This window comes from Phodopus roborovskii, unplaced genomic scaffold, assembly GCF_943737965.1.
Source record: "Phodopus roborovskii unplaced genomic scaffold, PHOROB, whole genome shotgun sequence".
NCBI classification, from domain to species: domain Eukaryota; kingdom Metazoa; phylum Chordata; class Mammalia; order Rodentia; family Cricetidae; genus Phodopus; species Phodopus roborovskii.
Window position 1 is genome coordinate 11,100,081 of NW_026126480.1, and position 20,609 is coordinate 11,120,689.

Here is a 20,609-nt window from a genome sequence, read left to right on the forward strand (position 1 = left end):
CATTTATCTGACGGAATGGGGGTCGGTCCTCATGACTTCTCTATATTTCCCCTAATGTTAGCTCCTTAGTGTTAGGGTTTTAGCAACACATGTGTTTGGTGGACACATACATTCAGTCTATGATAGCCTATAGCAACACCCAGTGGAGAATTGTGTATGTATATTTATTATGTACATATGTGTATGAGTCTGTGAATTTTAGTGTCTCATATTTGACTTTCATTACTTTGAGATTCTAGAACTCCAAACAAATGTTTTACAACCCTATTATTTTTTAATTCTGATTTCAGAATCCACACATGACATTATCCTGCTATCTTTTCATTCCTATTTCTGATTTCAATGCAGCCTCAGCAGAAGTCCTGTGAGTCCTCCAAGGTGTACATAGCTTCATGACTGAAATCTTGTGACTGCACCCTGTGTTGGTAGTGTTAGAAGGAAAGAACCCAGTATTTCATGATAAAGCAGGGTAGGCCTCTTTGATGTATTAGGGAAAGTCTATTCTCCGGCATATTTTAAGACCTGATTATTGGGTGTCAAATATGATCATGCTTTTGAGATGATTTTTGCTCTTTCATTTTATTCTGTTGCGGGTGGAATTATATGTACACATTTCTGCTATTAAAGCTAGTGCTCAGTCCTAGGATAAACACTACTATTAGGGTGTGTGTGTGTGTGTGTGTGTGTGTGTGTGTGTGTACATGCCATAGCATACATGTGGAGGTTGGAAGACATTCCCTTGAACAGAACCCTCACCAAAGAAGTTGTTCGTGGGCAAACTGAAAAGTGCTCAATACAATATGTTGCTACAGTCTTGCAAATTAAAGCAACAATGAAACAAAAATTCAGAAAGCACCAGACACCAGCAAGGAGCGGAGAGACAGGGGCTCTCATTTTTTAATGCTTAGAACTCAAAACTGGTACAACCACAGTGGAAGATAGTTTGCTTTGTTACAAAACTAACCCTCCTTTGGCCATGTGCTCACAATTCTGCTACTTAATAATTACCCAAAGGAGTCCAAAGCTTATGTCAGTAGAAAAACATATACACTGTTTTAGCAACTTTATTTATAATTCCCCCAACACTGAAGCAACCAGTAAGCTATTCAGTAGGTGAGTGGATAAATAAACTATAGTATGCCCATATTAAAAATATTAGCACAGAAAAAAAGAAATGAGATACCAAGCTATGGAAATATAGGAAGTGTCCTTAGGGATTATTACTATGTCAGAGCTAACCTGAAACACTGCTTACTGTTTGACCTTACTTGTATCAAAAAGGATGGAATCTTGACAACATGATCTTGTCTCCTTAAGGGTTAATACAGTGGCACAGGTCAGAGGACTGACTAGGGGACCACCCCAAGATGGAGTGTTCACCTTATGACAATATGCTCTTTCCTCCTAGAATGCTGGTCTCCTGGTACAGTTTCCTAGCTGTGCAAGCAGGAGGACATGAGTTCAAATCCTGTGCAGTGAAGTAAAAATCAGAGTGTGTCCAGGTACCTGGGACCCTGGCACTGTGAGGGACAGAGCTAGGAGTATTGAAGGGGTTTGCTGGCCAGCCAGACTAGCTCCAGTTCAGTGGGAAACCTTTTCTCAAGAGAAAAAGGCAGCAATTGATAGCACAGAATGTCCAAATGTCCTCCCTTGGACATGTGCATACATACACAAATTAATTTAATTAGAAGTAAAGAAAGTTTTAAAAGATAACTTTTTTTTTTAAAGGAGGAAGCAAGGAGTGTCTTGAAGCAGGCTTCTGAGTGGCCCTTCCTCCAGGCTTTGCCTGTGGATCTTCTGGACTGGCCATTTGAGTATAAACATTAACGGCTGAAGGAGCCATTATCATATGCCAGGTGCTGCAGCTAAATATCTCCAGTGTATTGGGTCATTTTAGTTTTTAGAATAACTTTACAAGTTCAGAATTTGTACCTTCATTCAGAGATGACATTAAGGGTCAGAAGGTTGCCACGATTTGTCCATGCCTTGCAGTCAGAAGCCCAGAAGCCAGGTTCTGAATCCCTGAATATCTGATCGGACTGCTTACAGGCATATGCTGGGAGCACTTAACTATCCTTCCTCTCTAGGTGACTACAGCAGGAAATAACCCATGCCACAAAGAGAGTATCAGAGCCAAACCAGGCCCTTATATCCCCAATCTGTTCAGCTCCAAAGTAGAAAGTAAGGCTGGAACCCAACAGAGGATCCCTTTAGACAAGGTCTTGCCCTTTGCTAGGGAACTGTCTCCTGCTGAACCAATTCCCTCCCTTTTTAGGTCCCTTTCCAGAATCTTCCTTCCCCTCTCCCCCCATTCTTCTGGACTGAAGAAGAACGAGTTTTTCCCTGAGAGGACAGAGAGCACAGCTTCCCAAGGATTGCTTGGAGAAGGAACAGCCAGAGTACCACTAGGCCTGCATCTCCCAATCTATGTGCCCCGGGAAGCCCTGTATAGAGACAGGCGTGGTTTAGATCAAGAGCCAGCCACACTGAGTGTAAGTACAGCCTAGTGACTGACCACTAACAGCAGCTTCCTTTTTAAAAGTATCAGATCAGGGGCTGAAGAAATAGCTGAGTGGTTAAAAACTTTGATGTTTCAGAGGACCGGAGTTTGGGTCCCACTACTCACACGGGGTGGCATGGGAGCTCATAACCGTAACTCCATGAGGCTTCTGGCCTCAACAGGCACCCACGCCCATGAACATATACACATACACAGACACAGCACATAATTCAAAGTAAAATAAAGTTTTAAAAACGAACAAAGCATCTATTTGGACACAAGCATTTCAATGGGAGGGTCATTCGTATACTTTTTAATTTAATACCCGCACTCTTCCAGGGGTTGAACCTATTTTACCAAAGAGGAGCCTTGAATCCAGGATGTGAAGCCAGCAACCCAAGGACAGCAAGGCCTCCAGAGCTTGGGACTTGAACCTACCAAGGACCCAGTTCTGCTGTTGCCTGGGAACAGAGGGAGGAGCTGCCAGAGAGAAGGGAGGAGGGGACAGAGAGAGGGCAACCTCCCAGCAGCGCGCGCTGACGACAGCAGGTGATTTTTTTCTGCAGCGCGCACACTCTCAGCATCTTTTCTTGATCACCCGCCCTGCTGAGCTGCAAAAAAGGGTGGGGCCGCCTCTCTGCAGCAGAGACGGCGACGGCGGCTGCGGCATCACCAGGGGTATCCGTACGGTAGAAGCAGGGTGCTCTCTGCTCTGTCTGGGTTGGAGGTGACCGCTGCCAAGCCCTACTAGGCAGCCGACTAGAACCTGACGGAAAGGGGAACACGAGCCTGTTTGCCGATCCTGCCCAGTCCTCTTTCTGCGCCATGGCTTAAGCCCACAAGCCTTCTTGCCAAACATCTCGCTCGGCCGGGGTCTGCCGTAGCCGCAGGGAGGGCGCGCCCAGACGCCCTAGGCCTGGACTCTGGAACGCCGCCGAGCCTTGCTCCTATTCGTCACTGGCCACCGCAGGTTCCGCTGAAGGCGTTTGCAGCCGGTAATCGAGGGACTTCAAGGACTTTATCTCACCTGTACCTCGTCCCCGGGTGCTCTTCGAGGGAGGAGAACCAGGCAAACGGCTGCTAGGGGGAGAAAGCGGTAGGAACCACATTGGCGGGTCCGGGTTGGGGGTTAAAGGGAGATTGGAGGTTTGATTTAGGACCACCAAAAGAAAGAGTTTTGCACCTAGCATCATGGCGTGGCCATGCATCACAAGGGCCTGCTGCATCGCTCGCTTCTGGAACCAGCTGGACAAGGCGGACATTGCTGTGCCGCTGGTTTTCACCAAGTACTCAGAGGCCACCGAGCATCCAGGAGCCCCGCCGCAGCCGCCAGCGCCGCTGCAGTCAGCGATAGCGCCCCCCTCGCGCGCTGTCGCCATAGAGACGCAGCCGGCCCAGGGCGAGTCGGATGTAGTTGCCCGGGCAACAGGGCCAGCTCCCGGGCCTAGCGGCGACCGCGAGACTGCAACCGCCCCCGGCCGGAGCGGGCTGGGTCTGGGCGCGGCCTCGGGCTCCACTTCCGGCTCAGGTCCCGCGGACTCGGTGATGCGACAGGACTACCGAGCTTGGAAGGTGCAGCGGCCAGAGCCCAGCTGCCGGCCACGCAGCGAGTACCAGCCGTCCGACGCTCCCTTTGAGCGCGAGACCCAGTACCAGAAGGACTTCCGCGCCTGGCCACTCCCCCGCCGCGGGGACCACCCCTGGATCCCCAAGCCGGTGCAGATCCCTTCGACTTCGCAACCTTCCCCATCTGTTCTTGGGGTGCCCAAGAGACGGCCACAGAGCCAAGAGCGCGGGATCATGCAGACCTCTGCCGAAGCCCGGGACCCGGAAGGCGCCGGAGGAGCCGGGGTGCCTGCGGCGGGAAAGGCGTCCGGAGCAGACCTGCGCGACACACGCAGGAAGGCCGGGCCCGCGTGGATGGTCACACGCACCGAAGGGCACGAGGAGAAGCCTCTGCCCCCGGCCCAGTCCCTGACCCAGGAGGGCGGCCCTGCAGCTGGAAAGGCGTCCGGAGCAGACCTGCGCGACACACGCAGGAAGGCTGGGCCCGCGTGGATGGTGACTCGCACCGAAGGGCACGAGGAGAAGCCTCTGCCCCCGGCCCAGTCCCTGACCCAGGAGGGCGGCCCAGCAGCTGGCAAAGCCTCTGGTGCAGACCAGCGTGACACACGCAGGAAGGCGGGACCGGCATGGATGGTGACTCGCACCGAAGGGCACGAGGAGACGCCTCTGCCCCCGGCCCAGTCCCTGACCCAGGAGGGCGGCCCTGCAGCTGGCAAGGCTTCTGGTGCAGACCAACGTGACACACGCAGGAAGGCAGGACCGGCATGGATGGTGACTCGCACCGAAGGGCACGAGGAGAAGCCTCTGCCCCCGGCCCAGTCCCTGACCCAGGAGGGCGGTCCTGCAGCTGGCAAAGCCTCTGGTGCAGATGAGCGTGACACACGCAGGAAGGCAGGGCCGGCATGGATGGTGCGTCGCTCTGAGGGGCACGAGCAAACAACCACCGCCAATGCCCAAGCCGCAGGGCCCGAAGGTGGCAAAGGGCGCGCCGTGGCAGATGCCCTCAATAGGCAAATCCGAGAGGAGGTGACGAGTACAGTGAGCAGCTCCTACAGGTGAGACGGGGGCAGCAGGTGATGCTGGTCGCCCTCATCCCCTTGAGAGGACTACCTAGGGTTCGTTTCCCCTCTGAAAGCTTCCCCTTCAGCCTCCTCTCTGATGCCAGACCACGCCCTCTCCCTAGCCACATTCCAGAATCCCCACAGCCCAGACTTCTCTGCCCTGCCCTGCCCTGCCCTATGGGGAAGCCCTTAACATTTTCCACCCTGGTCTTCCCAGCTTGTTCTTTGTGCTGCCCCTAAACCACACTGTTCTCCTTGCTGCCTAGCTCAGCACCCTACCTGCCCCACAGAGACCTTGTTGGTTTGCTCCCAGCTAACGTGTGCTTTCCTCCTGCCCCACCCAATTCACCTGCTGCCTTAGCCTGGATATCCTGGATACCCCATCTCCAGTTGGCTCCACTGTCACCCAAGCAATCCTCCCTCCTCCCTAGTCCATTTCTTTCTCCTGGCCTCTTACTCGATTCTTCTCCCAGCCCCTGGCCGACACTCAAGCGCCACACCCATTTCTACATTCCCCACACATCCTTTAAAAAACGAAGTCATTTTCCTCCTGCTTCTTCGGAAGCTTTGGCACATTCGGCCAGCTTCTTAATCTTCCTGGACTTCAAGATCTTATCTGTAAGATGTAATCAATAGTAGTTACCTTAGGGCTGTCCACACAAGCATTGATGTAAAGTGACATTTTTCTGTAGTTTTGAGTGTTGACTATATGCCTGCTACTCATTGTGCTAGCCGTTGGGAGGATTGGGAGAGGTGACTCATGAGGACTGGCCATGTCTGGGACATAGTGGAAGCTTTTTGTTTCCATTATAATTTTCGACACGATGCTGCCTTATTCTAGCTTCTACTTCCTAGATCTCCCCAGCCCTCTTCCCTAGTAAGGCAGCTCTGTCTGTGTTCTTAGATGTGTTTCTTATCCTCTCAGGCACATCCCTCGTAAATGAGTGTGTTTAAGGGTGGAAACATCCCCCATTTTACACACACACACACACACACACCGCTCTTCTAGAATTCTGTGCTGCAGTTGCGGCCATCCAGCCGGCTCTCTCGCCCTTCATCCATCCAATGTGTATTTCTGAATGTTTAGCTTTCAGGCCTTCCTTTTTGTTTCAGCCAGCATCGATTGCCTGACAGATCCTGGTTGACTTGGACATATAGCACCAAACTTGGGGTTCTGAGGAAGCAGGTGTGAGGGATGAGTGAGTGAGCTAGAGTTACCCAGGTGTGGCCCTGGGACCCTTCATCCATGCCAGTCAGTTAGGTGCCTTTTCTCTGCAGGTGTGGTAGTAAGGGCTATGGAGTTAGTGTCTTCTGCCAACACTGTTATGTGGCCTCAGGTCAGAATGATGGCTTTCTTCAGTGGACATGACAAGCACTCCTTCACACACAGCAGAAGACTGGCAGAGACAGAAACTCTCTTGTTAAGGCAAAATTAGACCCCTGCCTCAGAATTCCATGTCTTCCTGAGTTCTGCCTCCCACTAGCTATCCCTCTCTGGGTTAACTGGTGTCACAACTATACTGGTCTCCCAGAAGTGGTATATCATACCCCTTCAAAGCTCTGGGTCAAGCAAGGATGAAGCTCCCACTCCTTGGAAAGCCCCAGGAAAGTGAGATTTTTCACAATTATGTTTATAGTAATGGAGGACCAAAGGAGAGAAGGGAATAAACAAGCAGGGACATTAAAACAAGCAAAAAAAAAAAAAAAAAAAAAAAAAAAAAAAACTACAAAGAAAGACATGCTTTTCCAGTTCTGCCATGGCTTTCTTGTTCACAAGTCCTGGCTCATTATCCAAAAAGCCTGTGGGTAGCTAGCCTGACATCGGATCCCTGCCCCTTTCATCTTCCTGTTTGAATTCTGCCCTCCCACGGCAGGTGGAACTTTACCAACCACCCGGTAGGATCTTCCTCACCTTCGTAGAGATCATGCCAGTCCAAGGTTCTCACACCTGCCTGGGGCGATCGTGTTCAGCTTAGATTTCTAAGCTGGCTGGAGTTGTTCTGTTTGTAGAAGCTGAGCCACACAATCAGAAAATGAGCTGTCAGATGCCCCTCACTTCAAATGATGGGCTGTGCCTTTGTTCCATATATATCAATCTTCCCTGCAACAACCTTACCTGAAATAGCCACACCCTGCTACATGATTCTGATGACATAGATACTGGATGGTTAGACTGAGTCGGAGACACAGTTCTCTTGATGCTGGTGAGAATGAGCACCTTTACCAGCTACCAGAAGTCTATCAACCTATCAGGGATAATCTTTGAACATTTCAATTTAAAACAAACAAACCACTTTTTCTGTGAAATGCATACATATGACTTTGTGGTCATCAATGCCATTTTGCTGTATTTTGAAACATTAAGAAAATGAGCCTTGCTAAAAGGCAGACATTTCTTTGATGAGCAATTTGAATTTATGACAAATTTGTTATGAAATTTATTTCGTTGCTGCTGCTGCTGTTGCAGAAGAAACATTAATCAATTCTAGAAAAATGGACTTGGAGTGAAAGTAGATGTGAGGAAGAAATATATTCTATAAATTAACATAAATATACTGTAGAGAAAAAAATGTTTGGGATGCACAGGCCCATCTGGAACTTGCTTTTTTTTTTTTTTTTAACCTGCCTATTGTCTGACATTCCTTTTCTTGCTATGATTCTGAATAGATCCTTAATGTAAGTATGCTCCATGTTACAGAATATCACTACAGAAGCCAAATTAGGCCCCATGTCAATGATGATTTGATTTCTAAAACCTTTTCTTCTGCCACTCTCCATAAATCATGATGTGTTTACTCCACGGCGGCTGGTTTCTCTCATGGGCTTTACAAGCGACACCCATCACGTGACAGCAATGTGAGCAGCTTGCATTAGTAGAGAAAAAAAGACAAGTGATCCATCATCATCATGTACTGGTCTGTAATGTGATGTACATTTGATGTGTAGAATCATATGAATGCTAAATAACAGTCAGTAAATAACAACCACTTTCCTGGCTGACTCTGGCTTTTGAGACATTGTCCTGTTTAAGCAGCTCATCTGATTCATAACCCATCACACTTGCCTGGGATTTCTGCACTCAAGTGGTATCCAAGGTATCTTAGTTTTTCATAACCATGAAGTTGATATAATTTTAATAATTTTTTTACACAGATGATACTATAAAATTGAAAGCCATGTCTTAAAGGTAGATTTTATTGGGAAGTCATTTTTGTGACATTCAACCCGGCATACTCAATTAGGAAATAGATGAGTCACAGGGAAGGGATTAAAATTCCCCTCCCAGTCAACCCCATTGCCCTGGCTGTCAGCTAATAGGGATGGATGTGGTAGCAGGTGCTCCCTGCAGAAAGGCTAATGACAAACTCTTCCTAGATGAAATCAGAGGCTGTGGGAGGTGGAATTAATAAACCAGAGGCAAAATACTTGAAAAATGAAAGCAATAACAGGAAGTCAGAAAGAAAAAGAGCCTTTGGTGTCTGCCTTCCAGCCTTGCATGAAGGTTGGAGAAGGTTCACCTGACTTGTCTCCCTATGCACCAACTACACAATTCCCTAATTTTCTACTTCCCAAGTCCTAGCAATATCTCAAGACAACCTGAGATACTGACACTTCAACACCTTCCTTGGTCCTGCCTTTCAGAAGGATCCCTTCCTTTCCAATCGCAGTGTACTACTATGTGGACTCTTTTGTCTTTGCTTACTTGTCAAATATGTTTGCCCACACCTCCCCAGCTCATGAGCACTCAAAGAGAAGGGCTTTGTTCCTTCCTGTTTGTGGTTTCACAGCCTAATTCTGTGCCCAGGTTTATTGATTGTATGGGATTTTTAGGGCTTAGTGAAAAGTTTATTCACATACCTATTGATAAGTTCCATTTAATTTCATATGGTTGAACTTACAGCATAAAATGATCACCAAGTGCTGCTATTTGCCAACCAGGAGTCTGGGGGTACCAATGAGTAAGATTTAATACTACCTAAGGAAGAAGATCATGTCTTCTTTAACTGGAATAAAGCCTGAATTCTACTGAGGTACACCAGAGGGAAACGCTCACCCGGGGATGGCCAGCAGGACCCATGGGCCTCTCTGCACAGGCTTCACCTAGGTCAAGTGTCTCATCCTCAATGCATGGTACAGTCTTTTAAAATGCTGATGCAGGGCCTGGAGAGATGGCTCAGTTAGTAAAGTGATGCTGTGTAAGCGTGAGATCCTGAGTCCATATAAAATGTCAGGTGGGCAGCATGCCCCTGTAACACCAGCTCTGGAGTGAACAGTGACAGATCCCTGGAGCCTAAGATCCAGCTAGACTAGCTGAATCAGTGAGCTCTAGGCTCAGTGAGAGACCGGTGTCAAAAAAATAAGGTGGAGCAAGACCAAGGAAACACCTGACTTTAACCTCTGGTTTCCACACGCACACAGGAACAGATGTGCCTGTGCGCACAAATGGGTACGTGTTTTCTTTTTTTAATGCTGATGTGTAGGCTTCCCACCCAGAAATTCTGATGCAGTTCATCTAGGGTACAGCCTGGACATCTGAATATTCTAAAATTCTCTGCCAGCCCAGGTCAGGGGTTCTCAAACTTCAGGATGTGGAAGAACCACCTAGAGAATTTTCCAAACTTCATATCACTGGGCCATGTCCTCAGACTCTACTGGGCAGGTTTAACCTATTTTTTGTTGCTAAATTAGACTTAAGGCTTTCTCTGGTAAAACACTACTGTCTGTTTTTAAGGGATAAATTGCCCTTATGCAGACATGCTAAACATGCTTTTTATTCAAGTCTGTTACATCCTTTACTTATATAATTTTCCTCCATAAGATCTTATATAGATATATAATCATATATATATGTATATATACATATATATGTATATATATAGTTTTTTTTAAAGTTTTATGTTATGTTTTTACAGTTTAGTCTGTAGTAACATCATTGGATTTTTGTTGTTGTTTTGAGACAGGGTTTCTCTGTATAGCCCTAGCTTTCCTAGAACTAGCTCTTGTAGATTAGGCTGGCTTCAAACTCACAGAGGTCTCCCTGCTTCTGCCTCCCAGTGCTGGGATTAAAGGAGTGCGTCACCAACACCCTCGCTGGATTTTTATATTCGTTTATAGAATGACTTAGGGTTAAAATCCTTTAGGGCTGGAGATAGGCTTAGCTGGAGAGATGGCTTAGCAATTAAGAGCAATTGCTGCTCTTGCTGTGAATCTGAGTTCTCAGCACTCATGTTAGGCAACATAAGCACCCGTAATCCAGATCCATGTGATCTCTCTCTCTCTCCCTCTCTCTCTCTCTCTCTCTCTCTCTCACACACACACACACACACACACACACACACACACACAAAAGCTCTCCCCTCCCCCATCACATGTCATTTGTCCCACAGCCTTTGCAAAGGGTTACCTTTCCCCCATTAATAGCTGATGTGTCTTCTAGAGTAGAAGCCTCACGTATACTTGGGTATTATTTCTGGGTCCCTTGTTCTGTTCCATTAGCCTGAGCTAATGCCACACTCTCATTTTCTCTTATTTTATGCTGTCCTTCAATTATTGTTCCTTTTATGCGGAGCAGATTGGTTACATTTACTATTATTATTGCTCTGATATATTTATTTTTCAAAGTTAACCTTGTGTTTTGTAACCGTATCACACTGTAATTACTTTTGTCTAGAGGATGATTATATATGTCTAGCAAGTAGTAATCTGTTGACATGCTTCCAATATGTCTATGCCTTGTTTGTGTTGTGCTTTGCATTCATTAGAATAACCAGTGTTCTTTTGAGGAATAATGGATGTCTGTCTGGAGACACAGGACTGCTTCTAACATTTTATAATTAAGGATAATAAAAGGTTAGGAGACTCCTCATTCTTCTACTTTAAAAAACTAGAAAATTTTTAAAGATATGTGTGGCTGTTGAATAATTTTTCTATATCAACTGATGTATGGTTTTACTTTTTAAATGTTAATAGATTTCTTCCTGATACTAAGACATATCTATTGTCCTGGGATAAAACTTGCTTAGATAAAAAAAGAAATGTTTTTTATTATGCTGAGCTTGGCTTGCTGCTTTTAACTTAAAATATTGGCATGCATATTTGTAAGTGAAATTAGTCTGCAATTTTCATTTTTTTACATTGGATTCATATGATATTGGGATGAGGTTATAAAGTTAGATGAGTAGGCTCCCCTCCTTTAAGTTGTGTGGAACACGTTGTGTAAGAGGGGGTGCTCCTTAATATTGGATCGGCTTCTCCTGTACACCCTCTGGGTCTGCTTTTTTTCATGAATATATTTTACTACAATTTAGACATTGTCAATGGGATTCATTTGTTCAGGTTTTCTGTTTCTCCTTGAACCAGTTCTAGAAGTTGATATTGATATTTTGTGGTTTCTAATTTTAAATTTTATTGGCATAAACTTAATAGCATTCTTTCAAATTTTTAACTATCTCTATTTACATAATACTCAATATTAATTTGGCCTTCTCCCTTTTTTCAAGGTTAGTATTGTTGAGATCAATTTTGCTTCTTTGTCTTCCCAAAGAATGAAATTTTGGTTCTGTTGAACACCACCCAGCAGGAATAGAACTGTCACTTCCGTGATGGCCCCTGACCGGTCAGACTTTTGTGTCCTTAGGTTTCCAGACCATTGAAAGCACAGACTTTGTATATGTTAGTCTTTCCCTCCATTTGTCGTTCCTCTTCGCAGGTCTCATTAGCATGTATGTTTTCGAGCCATTAAATGCTTGCATCTACTCTATGTCAGGCCCTGAACTAAATCCTGGAATGAAAGAGCTTGTGTTTAGTAGGCCCTTACTATGCAGGGTAGGGCAGGGCACAGAGAGAAGAGTTCATTACCCCCCTGTTGGAGTGTTACCCAGAAAGCCCTCGGGTAGAGAATGTGAGTAGTGTGCTGAGGCTTGCATGAGGTGAGTGGGCTCTAAGTAAGGAACGGGTAGAGGAGGAACCAAGACAGGCTCAGACCAGCTCTTCATCCTATAAACAAAGGGAAGGTCATAGTCAGGTAGGAACTCAGGAAAGGTGACTTTGCCAGCGCTGGGAAGAATGGACCCAAGGGATAAGTCTGAGACTGTCAGGGACCAGGAAAAAAGGGGGTTGTCCAGTCGAGAGACGATAAGGCCTTCAGCAAGGGAAGAGTGCAAACATATGTTGATGGCACAGGGTAAGATACCATTGGTAAAACCAGAAAGGGCAGGTAGCATCTAGGACATCCCCTCCTTGCCTGCCTGCTCCATATAGCCGGGAAACAGTGAATCGTCGCGGGAGCTGAACAGTGCCGTTTGGACAAGTTGAGTTGGCATTGTCTTCAGAAGATTTACAAAGATTCTCAGTAGAAAATGAAAAACGGAAATGCTGCTGGCACAATCACTTTATAGCATTCTTTTGTTGCCCCTGTGACTCAACAACTCCTTCCTTAGAACACACCTAACACAGGAGATGTCTGCAAGAATGCATTTAGCATCTTCCCTGGAGAAATGAGCACAATGCAAGTGTGTGAGAGTACACAGGTGATGGAGAATATTATAGCAGGGTCGAGTGGGAGGGATGCCCTGTTCTAATTGCTGGAGCATGTGGGTACATAGGCCAAAGGGGGCTAAGTAGATGACCTCTGATGGAAAGAATAGCCTGGATCACCCAGGGTGGAGTGGGCACATAAGAAAAATGGGAAGACAGCTGTCAGTGTTAGAGTGATGCAGGGCCATGGTCTTTCTGCCTGTTTTGGGGTTTAAAGATGGAAAAAAAAGTCTGTGTCAAAAAAGCAAGCAAGCCTGGAAGCTGGGGAAGGAGGAAATGTGTTCTGTTCCTCACAGTCCACAGGGAGACCCATTATAGATGACTGAACAGCAGAGTTTCTGTCTAAGTTTGTATAGGCTCTCTTCTCTCCTCCTCCATTTTCTTCTATCTCTTCCCCTGGGATTGTGCCTAGGGTCTCATGCATACAAGGCAAGCACTCTACCACTGAGCTACATCATCAGCCCTATTTTTTTTTTCAGACCAGGTCACAGTAAATTACCCTAGTTGGTCTTGAATCCACTGAAGAAGGTTTTGACTTGAGATCTTCCATCCTACCTCAGCTTATTAAGTAGCTGGGATTATAGGTCCATTTGGATGGAGGTTTTAGTCCTGCCTGGTCCTGTAGCCTTTCAGTCCCAAATAAACAAACAGATGCTTCTACTAATTATAAACTGTTTAACCAGTGGCTCAGGCTTCTTATTGGCTAGCTTTCTCTTAATTATCAACCCATTTCTATTAAACTATGTATTGCCACAAGGCTGTGGCTCTGGCTACATAGCATCTCTCTCTCTCTCTCTCTCTCTCTCTCTCTCTCTCTCTCTCTCTCTCTCTCTCTCTCTCTCTCTCTCTCAAAACTCACTCTCTGAGTTCCTCCTCCCAGCCTTCTCCTGGTCTGATAGCCCACCTATACATCCTGCCTGGCTACATCCTGCCAGTCCATTGGCCAAAACAGCTTTTTGCATTAACCAATAAGACAAACATATATTGTCAGCATACAGAAGGATATCCCCCATCAGGTCCATCCTCATGCTCCAGGCCCAGCTTTGTGTTCTTCCAACCATTCCATTCTGACAGTTGGTTGTAGCTGCTATGGAAGACTGATATACAGAGATTTTCCATCTCAGCACTGAGTCATTTTCAACTTTATTTTTACTAAGAGCTGCCTTTTGCACTGTAAGGTATTTGGCAACACCCCTGGCCTCTACCAACATCATGCCAGGTATTTCCTATCCTTCCCTGCCCTGAGTTGTAGCAATAAGAGTATCTCCATAAAACATCCCTGTGGTGGCAAGGATTTATTCCTGAGAACCACTGCTACATAGCAATGAAAAAGACTGTGACACACAATAATTTAGATAGATCACAGACATAATGGTGAGTGAAAGAAAATAAATATACCTGCACTTACTGCATGACTCCTTTTATATGGAGTTCAAAAGCAGGAATCAATGACGGTGGTTAGAAAAGTGGTGCTGTCGGTGAGTGGGTGGGGTAGCTGGCTGAGAAGGAGCCTGAGGAACTTTCCCAGGTGTTGGAAAAGTCATGTCTTCTGTATGTCCATCTGAGTGAGAATGGCCTTGGTCTCCATAAGGCAATGGTCAGGGCATGTACTTTGTTCTAGGTGTGTGTGTGTGTGTGTGTGTGTGTGTGTGTGTGTGTGTGTGTAACTAAATGAAGTTATGGTTTGGTGGACAGAGCATCAACCTTTTGGTGAGAACCAAGCCCAGAGATGCTACTCTGGGTGTGGGGAGAAAAGATAAGAGAGGGAGAAGGGAAGGGGGGGGTAGGAGATGGGAGGGGCTCTGAGATCAGAGTTCTATATGCATTGATCTCTGGGGACTGGGGGCAGGTGGCCGTCAGTAAATGACAGGCTGTTGGTTTCCATGCTTGCCTTCCCCACCCAAGAGGAGAGTAAGTCACTATCTCTGCCTCCTAGCTTCCCCCACACTGGCAAGACACATTGAATACTGTGTAGTAAATGACAGTTCTCCTCACTTACTCCACATCAATGCATACTTATTTGCACATGAATGGAAGGCTTTTGCAGTGTCAAACCTAATGTGGGGTGGGAAATTGTGCTTAGACCTCAAGCCACAAAACCCTTAAGAGCCAGGGAAACACTACTTCATTCACTCTGCTGTGCCCTGTGGTCACTGTCCGTTTCCTACAGTGACTTCAAAAACCTTGGTGACATTTCCTACAGTGCATTTTCTCATCTGTACACCTCCGCATGTGCACATGTGCATGTGCTTGTGCCAAAGGACAAGGCAGGACCTGGGGACTGCTAATCAAGTTGCTGTGTCTTTCCAGAAAACTCTAAGACTCCTCCTGCTGCTCGCTGCCTTTCCAGCATGTGCCACATGCCTGGCATGCTATATGCTTGCTGTGCATTGAACTCGAGGCCTCGTGCTGTGTACCTTACTGACCGAGTTGAAGTTGTCTTCCCAGCTTCTATCTAGGCTTTTCTATGATCTTTTAAAGTAAGTTCCTGGCTGGCCTGTAACTTGCTATGTAGACCAGAATCTCTCACTCACAGAAATCCACTTGTCTCTGTCTCTTGAGTTAGCCAGGCTACTACACCATGTAAGGATGTAGAGTAGAGTTAGGGAAGGATGGAGATGGAGTCCTCATAGCCAGTCAATAGCCAGACAGGCCCAGAAATTCACTTCTCATTTCAGAGCAGAGTCCTGTCTACCTTGTGCATGTCTCTTTTGTCCTCAGCTCTCTAGTTCAACACATTGTTCTAGAAAGGGCTGCCCCCCCTCTCCTAAAGCCACACAATCACCCTCTATCAACATTGTGTGTTGCAGTGGGATAGAGGGCCCCCCCCACTCATTGCCCTAAGCTCTCTGTGGACCCCTCTCCCTCCAGGGTGAGACCTAGCACTTTGACTTGAGGTCCGCGCTTTCCAGGTTCAGGCCTAGCTTGTGCATCCAGACTGCTCCCACACCTAATGCTTTTCCTGGTGGGTTCTCAGCCCTGGTTACACATTGAAATCACAGGGACCCCAGCAGGTGCTCTGGCCAGATCCCATCCTGAGCCGAGTCATGAGCCCCACACTTAGCTAGTGTGCAATTTCACTCGGTTTTTCCTCCCAGTTCTTCCATCTTTTTTGTAAAACCTTCCTCTCCAGTGGGGCTTTTAGTCTGTTGTGAAAGAGGCTTACACTGTGAAAGCAGGGAATTAGGTTGGATTTATGGGGTCTTAGTTCCATAATAATAACACAGGGAGATTAATAGTCTATTCCAAGTTCAATGCAGCCATCTTAAAAGCATGAAAAGCTGGGACACTGGGCCTCTCTGTTCCCCACGACAAGCACATGATCCTGTTTGTGGGGGACTGCTATCATGAGGGAGCAATGAATCCATTATCTGAGTTGCAGGCAGGCCACCAGAAGGTGAAAATCAGGGGTGAGAGCTGTGCAGGGGTCCTGCAGGGGCTGGGTGACTGTTGGGAGGCAGGAAGAGTTGCTTGTATCAGAGAGGTGTCCTGGAGTTTTGAGAAGGGGTTGGTGGCCATCACAACTAGTGTATGAATCCTGCACTTTACCTTAAAATCCGTGTGGCCCTGGGGAGGTCAGTTCAATGGGGACAGTAACAAGTAGTGCCCTCACGGAGTCACAAGGCCCTGGAGGAAGTTAATCCTTGTACAGTACGAAGCCACAGCTAGTGTCCGCTGCTTTTGTTGTTACTGTTTTGAGAGAGTGGAACCAGAGTAGGTTAGGAGGAAGTCTTCATTTATGCATTCGGGAGACACCATGGCCTTGAATTACAGCTACCTGCCAGCGAGGGTGCCTGGCCTGTGAGAGACGCTTGGGCATGCCTGGAAAATCACAGCAATGGGAGCCAGTCAGCAGCAGGAGTGTGTGGGAAGTGTCCTCCAGGAAGGCACGTCCTGGAGAAGGTGTGCCTGTGTGGGGTCAGGGCGCAGAATCTGGCTTCACGTGGAAGGAAGGAACCAGGAGAAAGCACCTGACAGGCAGGCGAGGGGGCAGGCAGCCATGTAAGGGCAAGGCACTATGTGCATCCAGTTCCTGTAAGGCGTCTAGCTTTGTCTGGGGCTTTGGATTCTTTGCTGTCTAACAGGTTAACTGTAAGATGCTGGACATATGATGTGACCCCTTTCCTCATTGGTGACACAGAACCAGTGACACCACCTTGTAAGTTGTTGAAAGGACCTAACAGTCCACGCCTCTCTCACCCTCCCCACTCAGCACTGCGCTCCAGCACCTAGCTTGGTACTTAGTAGATTTTGTTTTTTTGGTTGGTTGGCTTTGGTTTTTTAAGACAGGTTTCTCTGTGTAGCCATGGCTGTCCTAGGCCTCACTCTCTAGACCAGGCTGGCCTTGAACTCTCAGAGATCCACCTGTCTCTGCCTCCTGAATGCTGGGATTAAAGGGGTGCATCACTACCGCCCGATTTACTAGACTCATAATAGATTATTTTTGAGACAGGGTCTTGCTATGTAGTCAAGGTTGGCCCTTAACACTCAGTCCTTTCAAGTGCTGGAATTACAGGCATCTGTCACCATGTGATTGCTGCTGGGTTTTTTTTTTTTTTTTTTTTTTTTTTTTTTTTTTAGTTTTAATTTTTTATTCTTTAATTATGTGAATATGTGTGTGTGTGTGTGTGTGTGTGTAGAGGAGGGAGAAATATATGTGTGTGAGTTCTGAAGCCTGTGGAGGCCAAAAAGAGAGCATCAGATCCTCTGGCACTAGAGTTTTTAATTATTTATTTTATATGCACTGGTGTTTTGTCTGTATGAGGGCTCGGGTCCCTAAGAACTGAAGTTATAGACAGTTGTGAGCTGCCATGTGAGTTCTGGGAATTGAACCTAGGTTGTTTGGAAGAGTGGTGCTCTTAACCACTGAGCCATCTCTCCAGCCCCTCTGGCACTGGAGTTACATGTGGTTGTGAACCGCACATAGTGGGTGCTGGGAACTGAACTCAGGAGCTCTGGGAGAACATCTGAGCCACCTCACAGCACTCCAACTAGACTATTAATTGAACAAGTAATGTGTGCAGTACTTAACACAGTGTGTATGTGACAGTAAGCAATAAATGGGCCCCATCCTCAATCCTGTTACTCTGGGCTTGAGTGTTTGCTTTTCTGCTTGATCGAGTTCTTGGATTTCTAGGAAAGAACCATGAAATGCTTCAGTGAGATTCTCTGTGGGTGTGTATAGTTCACCAGTCACTGATCTATATATTGTCTTTGCAAATATAAATTAAACAGGGGAGTGAGGCTGTTGCTACTCTGTATTCATGAAAACATTGCATACCTAAAACAGAAAATATAAAATCTGAATCTTAATGACAGCAATTAGAAATGAATGATTGTTAACAAGCTTAAATTTTTCTGAAAATAGATTTACAGCTGTTTCTGTAATGCGTAAAGCTCTATGTTCTCATTTGTACTGAAATCTGATTCTTAATGTTTATCATTAGCATATATTAATTAGACATTAAATGGTTTTCTTCATAACACTTTCCTACACGAATCTGCTGCATCCTGACTCTATTCTCTTCCCATTACCACTCCTGTCCTTCCCACCCCACCCCTACTGCTCCCCTTCCTCTAGTCGAAGTTCAGGCTTTTAACTTCTTAGGTGCCACCAGAGGAGTGTGAGTCAGTTTCGTACAGGCTGGATCAGAGCTTCCTCTGGGACTGTAATGATACCCAGCTAAGCATCCATTTGTACTTTTCTGACAACTTTATCCCTGTATCTCCCCAAGAGTCTGGAGGAGCTTCCTAGGCATGTGGCATCTATCTCATGATTCTGAAGGGTTGTAAAAGAAAGTCTTTAGGTGACAGAGAGATGGCTCATGGTTATGAGCACTAGCTCTTTCAGAGGATCTGGGTTTGATTTCCAGCACCCACATGATGGTTTACAACCATCAATTACTCCAGTTACCTGGGGTCCCAGAGGTTTGTATGTGATGCACATACAGGTAAAACACTCTTACACATAAAGTAAAATAATAAATATATATTTCCAAAAATCCATTTAGCTTAAATTTCTTGTAGATAGAACCTGCGTCTTTTTGGAGGTCTCTGGTCCTGCACAGAAGACGGCTTGCTAGAGTTTGGAGAAAGTCTCTAGTGTGTGGTGTCTATTACCATTGTTCTCAGAGTTTCCTGGTGACCAGTCTCTGCCTGGTGGATTTCGTGGGCTCCCCTGGGTTGAAAGCTCAAGTCGATGCTGAGTGTCCATTCAGAGGGCACAGGGAGCGGGTAAATCAAGACTCATGGGTGTGATATAAGTGAGAGGAGCCTGGGGGAAGGCAGGGATTAGAGGTGGTGTTACCTATCAGCCCTGGGTCCCCACTGCCTGGGTGTGTGGGAGGGCGGTACTGGGCTTTGAGGATGGATTCAAAGGTCATTTCTAAATCATAACACTGTGGCGTGTGGTGTGGTCCATGCACAATTCTCCATCCTTGTCGCTTAAAAGCCTTGCTGGGCACAGTCTACTCTTTCCTGAGAGCAGGCAAAGACCCACGACACTGGCAGAAATAAAATCCAGACAGTTCCTGTAGAGACTAGGCTACTCTTCCAATAAGAGTCAGGTTAGCTTTTCATTCATCCCTTCATTCCACACAGAGCACCATACATTACACATCTGCTGGCAGACACGTATGTGTGGGACACTGCCTGAGAGCTTCCTGCCCAGGATTGTTGCACTTCAGGAGTGGAAACAGCTATAATGTACGCCCCATAACAAAGCAAGTTACATGCTCCAGGGTGTCGTGTGCTTTTTCAGCAGGTGAGTATTAACAGTTCTGACTTGACACATCAGGGAATGCGTTTGTGGGGGTAATGTCTGAGCTGGACCTTGACGTGTCAGGCTTAGCGAACAAAACAACATGACCAGTGGTAGGGAAGGGACACATTTTAGGAAGAAGGAACGCTGGGCCACAGAGAGGTAGCTATGTTTGTGGGGAACAACAAACATTCATATATGACAGATGCGGTGTCAATGGGAAAGTGGCTGCAGCTGAACTAAGAGTCAGCCAACGTTCTATAAAAGGAAAGCCTAAATATTTTAGGATTTGTGGGCCAGAGGGTCAAACTAATGATACTGTGTAGGAATTCACTTGCTTAGGATAGGGACTAGAAAAGATGGTTTGACAGTTAAAAGCCCTAGCTGCCCTTCCCAAGGACCAGGGTTCAGTTCCCAGCACCACATGGTGGCTCACATTTGCCTGTACCTCTAGCTACAGGGGATCCAGCATCTTCTGGCCTCCACAGGCCACACACAGATACAGTCACATAAATGAAAATGAAACATATCATTCCAAAATAGAGATAGAAAATAAATTTCCCCAAATATTTTGCCAAAATTTAAAACATTATGGTAACATTGATGATTAAATACAATCTTAAGTAATACAAGACTATTAACGAGAAGAGTGCATTTTTAGCTGGGTGTGGAGTACATGCCTTTAGATCCCAGTGCCCAGGAGGCAGAGGTAGTTGGAGCTCCGTGAGTTTGAAAGCCATCTCGCACATATAGCTTGTTCCAAGCCATTCAGAGTTGTATGGTGAGACCCCGCCTTTAAAAAAAAAAGTAAAGAAAGATAAGCCTGCCTCCCAACACTCAGGAGGCAGAGGCAGGCAGATCTCTGTGAATTCAAGGCTACAGAGCAAGTTCCAGGACAGCCAGATCTGTTACACAAAGAAACCCTGTATCAAAAAAAAAAAAAAAAAAAAAAAAAAAGGATGAAAAGGTATTTAGGGAGATAAATGGGAATGATGTTCTCTTTCATCAGATCAAATATCCATCTACAAAATCATCATTAGGACTGAGAGTGTATTTCAGTGGTAGAGCACTAACTTGTGGGAAGCCCTGAGTTCCAGCCACAGTACCACAAAATAAACCAACTACAAAAACATTCTTAGTTTGTGGATGAACAAGACTTGTATTAGGCCCCTGGGCTGTGCACAGC

At 46.3% G+C, this 20,609-nt stretch overlaps 1 protein-coding gene across 3 annotated transcripts in view; it reads left to right on the forward strand.

Annotated features, from left to right (window-relative positions):
• The first annotated feature begins 3,418 nt into the window (after positions 1-3,418).
• Map6 (microtubule associated protein 6) overlaps positions 3,419-20,609 on the forward strand; it is a 77,942-nt gene continuing 60,751 nt past the window's right edge. The window contains exons 1-2 of one of the 3 annotated variants that reach the window (XM_051192318.1): positions 3,420-4,384; positions 4,523-5,121. In XM_051192318.1, coding sequence (XP_051048275.1) covers positions 3,692-4,384; positions 4,523-5,121 — 1,292 coding nt within the window. In that variant the 5' untranslated portion in view covers positions 3,420-3,691. Of the gene's footprint in view, positions 5,122-20,609 lie in introns of all 3 variants that reach the window. The other 2 variants (XM_051192319.1, XM_051192317.1) reach the window with 2 other exon arrangements.